The sequence below is a fragment of the Falco peregrinus genome, chromosome 5 (assembly GCF_023634155.1).
Source record: "Falco peregrinus isolate bFalPer1 chromosome 5, bFalPer1.pri, whole genome shotgun sequence".
Lineage (NCBI taxonomy): Eukaryota > Metazoa > Chordata > Aves > Falconiformes > Falconidae > Falco > Falco peregrinus.
In genome coordinates this window covers 104,036,386-104,047,363 of record NC_073725.1, presented here as the reverse complement: position 1 = coordinate 104,047,363, position 10,978 = coordinate 104,036,386, and the positions used below count along the sequence as shown (strand labels likewise).

General features: G+C 40.6%; 1 protein-coding gene across 3 annotated transcripts in view; it reads right to left on the bottom strand.

The window, feature by feature from the left end:
- Positions 1-641: 641 nt before the first annotated feature.
- Positions 642-10,978, bottom strand: part of EEFSEC (eukaryotic elongation factor, selenocysteine-tRNA specific) — a 128,827-nt gene continuing 118,490 nt past the window's right edge. For 2 of the 3 annotated variants that reach the window (XM_055805876.1, XM_013304034.3), the window contains exon 7: positions 642-1,416. In XM_055805876.1, coding sequence (XP_055661851.1) covers positions 1,232-1,416 — 185 coding nt within the window. In that variant the 3' untranslated portion in view covers positions 642-1,231. The remainder of the gene's footprint in view (positions 1,417-10,978) is intronic. The other variant, XM_055805877.1, reaches the window with a different exon arrangement.

Genomic DNA, 10,978 nt, shown 5'->3' with positions numbered 1-10,978 from the left:
CTATTACAGTTATTTGCTTCCATGTGCAACCAATGCACTTACATTATACATACGGTCATCTTCTATGGCTGGCTTCAGTGAATGGGTCACAGGCTGCTTACACCAACAAGCAGAAGTACTTTTTTTTTTTGTTCAAAAGGCAGTAACTAACATTTTCCGTGCTGACAAGCCCGAGTCCAATTTCTGTTCCAGACCGCAGCTCTCGCACCTGTAGAATTATTGTTAGCTTTCATGTTAAGGTGTCCTATGCTTTGTAAATAACAAAGGGATATTACCAACTGCTCTCCTTTTTATGAGCCTAGGACATGAAATTGAGAGGAAGAACTAAAGCAGCCATGAAATCCCTATTAAACAACTAATGGTTTCTAAAGCATCTTGGAGATACTCATTTTACAAGGCTTACACTGCAATCTTCTATCATTATTTTAATGAAATAAAGCCCTTGCCTATTTCCAGAGGCAACTTTTTCCTTTCGCACACACAAAAGACATTTTTGTTACCAACCCCCCCCCCCCCCCCCCCCCCCCCCCAATTCTGGGTAGGATTCACCACAGCATGGGCAGGAAATTCAGAAAAGCTATATAAAATGCCACTGAAGATAAGTTCTGAACCTTTGGAACAGCAAACAGAACAATTAAGACTCTCAGTTACACAGACCATTATGTTTAATATGAAAAACATCTCTATATAAATCGTATTCATAAAAAACATCCATACCATCTCTCAGATAGCATCTTACATAGTTGCAGCTGAAGGAATGTGAAATATCCATTTTAGGTTTCACCTATTGTATCGTGTACTTTCTGTCTCCCACTTTGCTAGGGGGAGTAAACCTAGACTAAACACCTCCACTTTGTGGGTCATGTGAAATGCACATCTTTACTAGATTTAGATTAATATTGGTAGCAAACTTTTAAATCAAGAGAAATTTCAAAACAATTCTCAAAAAACCCACCACAATTAGAACACACACCCAAATGTGCTCGTCTGGCAGGTGACATTCTCCAAGAGACCATAAAGATTCACATCACAAAGATGACAACATAAGCAGATTCTAACAGAACAAAACCAGACGGCAGAGATTTTGGAAGGGAGCATATAGTCACCAGGAGCTTCCAGGCTCTGTTTGTGAGGAACAGGTCTAATACATTCAGACAAGAAACACATTTCACTTGAACTCATCTCAGAGTCCCCTCTTTCAGGTGCAATCAAGAAGCCTTCTCTTGCTTTCTCAGGATTGAATCATTTTCTTCTGTGTGTCAAAGACATATCTTTTAAAGAGAAGAGAGATGGTAACAGGTTGGGCTGAATCATTCTTGCTGCTTTCGTCCTCTTTGATTGTATCCCCCTTCCCTGCCTTGGATTTCTTCTTGGAGGCAACAGTAAGAAGCATCTTGGTATCTGGCTTCAGTCCATCTGTAAAAAAACCCCAAGAACACACGTGACAAACACGCTCAACATCACACTCCAGTATAAACGGACAAACCAGACAAGCTTACTTCTCAAAGCAACCAAAGAAAATAAGAAAGTAAATCAGATGCATTAGGAAAGTCACCTTTCTGCATCACACTTCTGGAATATGGTAACTCACGTGAAAAATAAGAGAAGCCTTCAAATATAGTTCACACAGTGATACTCCAAATTCAATGCAATATCTTGACTGTTTTCTTCTACAGCTTTTAAATACAGGCAAAAATTTAAACAAGCTAGACCAACTTGCCTGGTCTAAGCCTTTTTACCCGCTTTCTACCAGCAGACCTCTCCTATTATTTACATACATCTCCCAAAGCTTCTTCTCATTATTAAGAGTATTTATAAAAAATAATTCATGAATGAAAAACAACTAGTAAAATACTAAAATTATATAGAGCCCTAAGATTCAGAACGTTCTTGAATGTCTTTATCCTAATTTACCAGACCTGCCAGAAGCACACTGCTTAGGTTTCAACAAATTACACTGGTTTGTGGGGTTTGGGGTTTTTTTGTTTGTTAGGGTTGTTGGGGGTTTTTTTTGGCTAAAACACACTATTTGTTAAGGGTTTCAACTGTCATTTTTTAGGAGAACTACAATTAACCTGTGCAGGATTCTGGGGACTGAACCTAAGTCTTTCTCCAGATATTTGTGCTGAACAAAAATATTTGTCCTTTTCTTCCTAAATGGCTAGGGCTTATAACACTTTAATATTTTCTTTTAACTTGACACATTGGTGACATTTCAGATAAGAAATGCAAGATAGCGAAGTCCATAGAAACACTGTAAAACAAGAGAGATGCAGTTCCTAAAAGACCACTCCTGAAGAATTGCTTTCTTAAAGCAAAGGACAGCAAACCTCTTGGAAGCTTATTCAGTGCCACCCGAATACACTGTAATGTGGTTCTCAGGCACGTGGCCAAATTCAGTTCAGGTATTTTTAACCTGTGGTGTCACATAACCTTATCTCAAACACTTAATCAGCTTCTCTCCCCTCATATTGAAATTCAGATGCGGATTCTCATATCACAGCCTGACAAAAAGATTGAGATGCTTATGATTTACTGGAGACAGGAGGTCTACAAGCACAGGTGATTTGCTCCAGCACAGACGCATCTAGAGGCACTTACAGCTGATTGCAGGGGGACACAGCACCAGAGCCCACCTTCTCATCTTGCTGTGTCAGGTACCAAATTGTTTCAAGCAGCATCCCCCCTGCATGGCGAGGGGGACGAAATGAGGGAAGTGTTGAAGCAAAACCAGGAAACTGTCGATTTTGCCATTTCATAGCCAGAGGCTGTACAACAGCCCCAATGCCCTGCAGCGCAGCCTTGGGGACTGCTTGCGAAACAGAGGGGTCTTGCTTTTTTTTGAAAAAATGCAAGAGCACAAAAGAGGAGAAAAGCAACTCATGTTGTACATAACTAAATAAGTTGCAGTCTACACTACGGCTGCAGAAGTCCAGCATTAAGCAGAATCTGCTTCATACAGTTGTGCAAGATCTTTTATTTCACAGTCAAGACAGCAGCCATCTTCTCTTTTCAGATGGCAGAACACAGAAAAAGCAATGATTATTTAATTGTGAAAATAATTGAGAATGTTTTTCCTTGATGGTTCAGAAGTCTGATAATGACTGTCTTTGCACGTGTAAGGTTCAATTAATCAAACTAGGTAATATGGCACGGCCAGACCACATATTTATTACATGGTTTTATTACATTGTCTAGTCATGTTTGATGCAGCTGTTTCAATTTTTAATTGGATGCTTTCATAGAAATTCCATTAATATCATTAGCCTTACAATTACTTCATCTGCATCAGGAAAAATAATTTATCATTACATGAAAAGGAACTTATTTCTTATTTGGAAAGCTCCAAGAATATCTTGGGTTCTGCTGAAAAAAAATTGCAATAGTTAAAAAAACCACCAAACCAAACCCAAAATAAAAACAGCAAAAAGAGTGACCTCACAGTCCTGCTCTCCACCTTTGCAGGATTTATTTCACTTTATGTGTTTTCTGCTGTTTTGACCAACCTAATTGGAAGTGTCCCTGAACAGGGTTTCCTCCACTTTCCTGGGAAGACCATTTATTTTTCAGACAAAGAAACATTTCATTTTGCTTTCTAGTCGGTTTCCCTTTCTGGGTCTTATCACTATTACTAATGTTGCTGTTACTGGCACATTACTGTTAAAGAAAGATGTTTAACTAAATCCTTTCAGAAAGACACACTCTAAATTAATTAAAGCAAACAAATCCTAAAACACTTCTATTTATGTTAGTAGGCTTCGCAAGACTCTAATTTCCAAAAAAATGCTAATTGGCGGAAAGGAGAGAGGAAGGGAGGAGATGTGGCATTAAAATTGCAGCCAAAATTTTCCCTGGCAGGTATCTGCAGCGAGGCACCAAGGCTGCTACTGCAAGCCCTTGCCTGCAGCCAGGCGGAGAGTGCCCTCGGGGGGGTCAGCCCCTCTGCCCCCAGCAACACTGCCTGCAAGTGGGGAGCTCCCAGCTGTGAAGATGGAATAACCACTTTGGATAAACGGAGCTTCAAAAACTGCCAGAGGCACCGGTGAGCACCTGGATGGCCCAACACATCCGAAACCTGGTCTATCAGCTTAGGTGTTTAAACCAAGAGTCTCACGTTTGCAAAATTTCATTTTCAAATAAAAAGGAGATGCTGCACGTGGAACTGTCCTGGGGAAAACTTATTTAGAACTGAGCAATCTCATCTCCTCTACCCTATCACTAACTTCCACACATGGAGAGGACAGACCTCACCTGCAACCATTAACACCCACGTGGACTCAAAAAAGGTATTGCGGATAAGAAGTTCATGGAAGAAATGGAAGAACGTGGCAGTTCCTACCAGTGAAGTGACGGGCTGACAGCCAAAGGCAGCTCAGGTATGATTAAATTCACAAGGTATCTAAATTACCTAATCAGATCCCACGGCCCACATTCTGCAAACAGATTAGGTGGCTGGCATCGTACCCTAACAAATGGCATTTTCTGTTCTTCTGCTCTGGTGCCAGGAGGTCTAAGGGCTGAAGAGGCTCCGTGATAGGGAGCAGCACAAAGGAGCAGGCAGGGAGAGACAGGCGGGGAGGCGCAATCGGGGTTTCATCTACCTCCGTGGATTTCTCGCGTTACACACAATGCATACTTTACATTTTACAAAACCAAGGAAATGAAGGGAAATATATCTGTCACCGAAGAAGACATCAGAGCTTTAATAGCTGAAATGACGGATATTTTTAGATGGAGGTCTAGTTTAACTTACTTACATTAAGGGTCTAATCTCTCCTGAACAATAGCTATGCGAGCTTGAACACAGTGAAAAATCTGTTCCATTAATTAAGTGCTGCCTGTACTACTTGGATTTGTAGCAAATGTTAATAGATTTTTTTCCCCCCCTCTGTTGGACAATTACTTTATTTTGCCAAGTTGCTAATGGATTAAATTGAAAAGGACCATGTGGTTAAAAAAAAACAAACTTTAGCTTCAAAGTTCTAAGAAATGCCTTGCATACAACAGTGGAAAATACCTATGTATTAATATTATTAATGGGCAGTCCTCAGAGGCGCATAAGATATTTGAAAAGCCTAGCAAATTCATTCCCACTCATCATAACCACGTCTGTAACAAGTACCCAGACAGGTCTTACATAAAATGTACTCGTAGCATCAACTAACTCAGGTTAGATATGAAAATCTAGTTGTAAAAGAGTTCAATCCACTTGATTCTTTTGGTTTCAACTACTGTTAATAATTAACAAATAAGAATACACACACTTAACACTATATCCTTTGTCTCAGTATGGCCTCAAGGATTTAGTCCAAGTTGAGCCATCTATAAATGCAAAAAAGCAAATTTTCAAATTCAAATGAAAAGTGATACTTCATCAGGAAAAATACTTTCCAAGTCTAAGAATAGTTTCACATGCATAAAATAAAGGACAAATGCCGTGTTTTATACAGTTTTAATAAATAAAAGCTAGCTTAGTGAACTGCAGTATCTTACATAGTTAAATGCATTGCAGCCTTGAGTTTTACAACTAGTCATGCAAGAAATTTGCATAGAAACACTCAGCTTTCAGTAATTTCATATGGGAATTTTGCATTGCAAAATTCTGGACCCGTTCTTGTGTATAAACACAGGAAATCAATTTTGCTCCCCCTCCCCTTCCCCTCAATGAAAATACTAACAGCTACACAAGTTTTAGGGTGTCTGTAATGCTTCATTTTCTCCTTAGCTTAATCAGGCCTCAGCATAACAGGGACCCAGCAAAGCCTCAGGACCAGGACCCCGTGCCCACCCCGCGGTCCCTGCACCATGCTGGGGGAACAGCCCGCACACCAGGCTGCTGGGGAGCGCCCCTCAGCACACACCTACAGCGTGTCCATGTACGTGTCCATAACCAGCCTGGTTTACTTTCACTTTGCTTTTACTACTACTACTTCATCTGGAGGGCGGATGAAAGCTGACACAGCATCTGCTCTCCTAATTCCTTTGGTTAATCCAACGCAGGGTGAAGGAGCACCACTGTGCTTTTTTCCCCATATACATTTTTCTTTCAACTGATACCTGTAAGCTTAGATCCTACTTTTCTTTTTTACCTTTTACGTAACTTCCCCACTTCGCTTCCTCCTTCACTTAATATCACCATTCCTCTTTATCAACATCTTCTGTCATCTTTGTTGTCTTTTTCCTTTTCTTTTTTTTCTTCTTAATCTTCTGCTCCTTCAAAAGGTCTCCAAAGGTTTCTGCTCTTTTTCCTCAAGTCCAGCTCCTCCCTCCTTGACTCCCAATTCCACTTGCTATTCTGACTTTCTGGGGTTTTATACCTCTTTCCTATTCCAACTTTATTTTTCAGATTTCCCACCTCCGTATTTCTTCTATTTCCACAGATCCCCTCAATATTTAGGAACAGCCCGGTCTCTTTCAAAGCTAATTAAACTTTGTGTTTGAACAGAAGATTTTAAAGACTGAATGCCAGACACATTGCAGATGAGAAGATAATACAGTATCTTGTAGCCCAGCCAGAAACAGGAGTAATTTTTAAGCAACTGATACACACATCATTGAAAACAGGTGTAATAATACAGGTACAGGGCATGCTCTCCAGCACAGCCAAGGAGAATAATTTATTTTGCTGAACTTCAACAACTCTCTTCTCACACACACACTTGTAAGAAAAGCCTACTGCTAATTATCCCAGTTAGCCCCAATAAACGTTAAGGTATCTGCATGGATGATTAGAGTTTTCTTACAGCATTAAAAATTGTAATGGGGAAAAAATATATGAAAAGATTTCAAGTTTCCTGACTCATAAGAACTTTGCTTTCAGGTCACAATTAAAAGTTCATCCTACCAATGGAAAAATCAGCAAACGGATCACACCAACTGCCTGCAATGGTACTTGCCATGGTTTGCTGGGAAAGCACCAGCTTGGGATACTTACCAACACTTTAGGAAAAAGCACATTGAGGCTACACCAGTAGCTACCACGGGAATAGAAAATACTCCCTTTTGCACTCACTATTAAGAAATCCTAGACTATTCTTGACCTGCTGATACTATCTCCAAACCTGCCATTCCATTCAGGAATTTGTGAGCAGAGTTTCGGTGGAAAATGGAACTTCATTTTTCCCACCTGTAAACAAAATATCCTATTCACTTCCTTCAGACACTACAGGTACGAGACTTAACTACCTGCAGTTTCTTGTTTCCCGTCAACATTGAAATACTAAAAATTGACTAAACATCAAAGAATAACATAGCACACTGGATGTTGGAAATAATTTCTATCCAAGTCAAAAGTAACCTTTTAATATGACAAACAGACATTCTTCTTTCTTCCTGGGGGCGGGGGGGGGGGCGGGGGGGGGCGCGCGGGAAGCGCAAAACTTGAAAGAGGCAAAGGGTTGGGGATAATCCTCACTCACAATGGATTATTCGTAACAGCTGGTTTTCACAATTTCAGGATTTCCTTAAACTGAACCCTCAGAGCCTGAACCCTAATTACACAGTTAAGGAGTGTGTGCCTGCATCAACTCTTCTGTTAACAGCATACAAAAGCCAGTTGACCTGAAAATCAGAAATAATTAGAGCCCCAGATGGAGACATCCACGCCACAGCCTGATGCAGAAGGGCTGCACCTGAGAGTGGACAAAGTCCAGTCTCTCCCCCTTATTTTGGCAACGACAGACTATTGAAATGAAATACAAACTTTTTGCCAGTACCACAGGACGCCAGAATCCAGTACTTCAGCACAACATAATTATAAACTAATTAATTTTTTTTCTTGCAACAGCTATATATATTCAGCCAAGACTTAACCCCCCCCACATTTATCTATGTTTAAAGAGGGGTACGAGGTTCAAATACAGCACTCTTATCTGTTTCAGATTCTAATCAACTTTAAAACAAGAAGAACAAATCTATCACTAGTTTCCAGCAAAATTAAGAGAAATACCAATGGTACAAGTCTTGGTTCTCAGAGTCCCACAATACACTAGGCAAGCACGCATTTGTTCTCCACCTAGTCCCAAACCATGTCAGCAGTCTATAAAAGAGCTATCAGTAATCCGGGCTCTAAAAACATGAAAAGTGTGTGCAATTATCCCTGAAGTAACATTCTGGAGCAGAAGCACCCTGAAGTCAGAGGATCGCTTTGCCCGGCTCCTCCTGTTACAGTTTTCTCTACAGTCAGACAGAAAGGACAAGAATAATGGAAAACATAAAATCATGTTCCTTGAATGCTTTATGTTAAGCTATAAGGTAGCAACTCTGTTTCTCTCCTCTGCTAAAGATATCCAGGATTCTACCTTTTGATTTTATTCAAGCTAAGGTGGTCATTTTTCTCCTTCAGTGTCCCAGAAAAAAAAACGAACCCTGAGCTGATCAGGAAAAGCAATGTTGTTGTAAGCCTTCCAAGAACAAGAGTACTACGTTACTCTGCCCATAAACACGGTAATAGGAACATTAGATATGCCACACCACATCTAGTACGCTGGATGACTGGTCATCTTGAGACTGCTAGCCCTATCTAACTTGGCATCCATCGGCCTGTCATTAATATACTGTGTTTCACAAAGAGCAGGGACGAAAACAGTGTCCTGAGCTACCCAGAGCCTGGGATCAGGCAGGAATTCTCTACCTGACATCAGGGTCAGTACGTCAACCTATGAACCTTTCTAGCCAAAAGATTTAAGTACAGTGCTCCTACAGGAGCCTATCTACTCTGCTCCTAGCTATTCATCACCATGATAACAAGCATAATATGATTACCTGGACAATTTCAATGTAATAGTTGATCAGAGACTCGCTCAAGAAACAAGGGATACTCCTTCCCTTGCTACACTCAGGAGCTCAGGATTTGAGCTTCAATTACTTTCACAGATCAGGCAATGAATTTTACTTATGTAAATCCCTTCACAATTCTCCAGTAATTCCATTTTGAATTCACACCACCTTTCCCCACATCCCTTGTTAGCTCTCTCAAATATTCTGCTAGAGTTTCAAGCTCCAGACTAGATTCATTTTTCTCTTCTGGCTGGTACAAGATCTGTTACTATCACCTTGCCTGGCCTGTGAATATTAATAGGCCTACAAGGTGAAGTTGGCCAGGGAGAACAACAGACCTCCAAGGAGGCCAGAAAGTAGATTCCTTCCTTCCTTCTAAATGAGAATTACACTAATGCCTCAGTGTGGCAGTGGATCTATGCAAAAAATCCATAATTCATTGTCTGATGACAGAGACAAGAAAAAACCAACCATCTTACAGCCACTTTGAGCAGAAGTAGGCTGCCCCGCGTTCTGACAGCCAGCCTGCACCAACAGAGCTATTCCCGCTGTCTCAGCTTGGTAGACTGTTAGGAAATCCTTAACTACTACAACATTTTCCCATAATTTGGGGAACAGCTGCCCCGTACCACATCAGAGAAGGCTGCAGTTCAGTGGTGAGCTGAATTGAGTCTTGTGTATCAATTTGTTAAGTTTACACAGGCTTTTGGACTGAAAGACGTTATTGTAAGAGGTGGTACTACTGGAAACAACATGGATTTCATTACGGGTTCCTACTTAGCAGGGAAAGAGCTAATCTTCCTTGATGAGGAAGACAGAAGCTGTTTTAATTCAAGAGGCTGACCTAGGTGAAGTTCAGGCCAAAGCTGTATTTGGAAAACTCTCACATCAAGCTGGACACAACCCTTTCAAGCTCAGTGCCAATTCTACACAATGGCTTGAACTGCACTCTCCGGCAGTCCTTAAAGGCACATTTTGTATCTTGGCTTTTGCTGCAAGCAATCAAGAAAGAATGCAAGAAAACAAAACTGTTTCCCAAGCACTGTTTGCTGGTGCCATAATTAATATAATCAAACAATTCCACAAATTGCTTCCAATTGCTGGCGTCACTTTCATGTGCAGAGCCAGACTTTCAAAGAAGGGCCCTTCTTGTCCTACATCCTTACACTGGTAACCCTTGCTTCACACAATAGTAAACAAGACCTCACTAAATAGTATAGGGTAATTTGTACTGTAATAGGTCCCCAAGGCACCATGGACACAATTTGAAATGCCATCTAATTTTTCTTTTTAATTAAAAAAGCAGTTACTATATTTAAACAACAACACAAAAAAGTTCAGAGGGGACAGATTGGAGTTTCCCACAGCTCTCTGGGAGTTTTCTCAAGGTCAGGAAGAGTTTTATAGGCTCAATTGGTACACATTTTTTTTCTTTAATTAGTCTGCCATACCCTCTGCATGAAGTCAGCGTCTTGATTTTCAGTCTGATATTTTTCATATTGCTAAACGGAGCACAGACTCGAGCACCACGCCATATCTATTGGCTGCTGAATGGTTATCAATGCCATACCTCCCTATACGTGTCTCGCAGGCAGCCCCTTCCCTCTTCTTAGTCATAAACTTGTCATCTACACCAAGGACACCCAGCATACCACATTGCACTGGGAGTCAGCCATTCATTCACAGCTTTACGCTTCTCAACTTCCAGCAAGACTATCAGGATATATTAACCTATTTCCCAAATTTACATAACATAACCACATATTAACCTTTTTTTTTTTGGCAAAAGTAAAATGTAATAATCAAACACCAGATACAGATGGACCATTGTCATCTGAAGCCATGCAGCAGGACAGATTTCTGCACTTGACAAATACCCACCCTGTATCATACCACTGCTCTGCAATCATCTCATTATTTAATTAAGTCTACACATTATTTAAGTCTGCACAAGCCCACACAACACTTCAGAAGAATATCTGCTGTTCCCACAGTGGGTTTTCCAAAATGCCCCCTCAACCAAACATACCTTTCAGCTCTAAAATGAAGTAACATCTTGAGACTTTCATTTCTTGGCTAGTTGGCCATACTTCAGTTGAGAGTACCAAACCTGACTTTGTCTTATAGATCAACATGTATTTTACTTGCCATTATGTTGTGTGCCACAACCATTTGTTGGCTAAGCCCTCCTATGGCAACT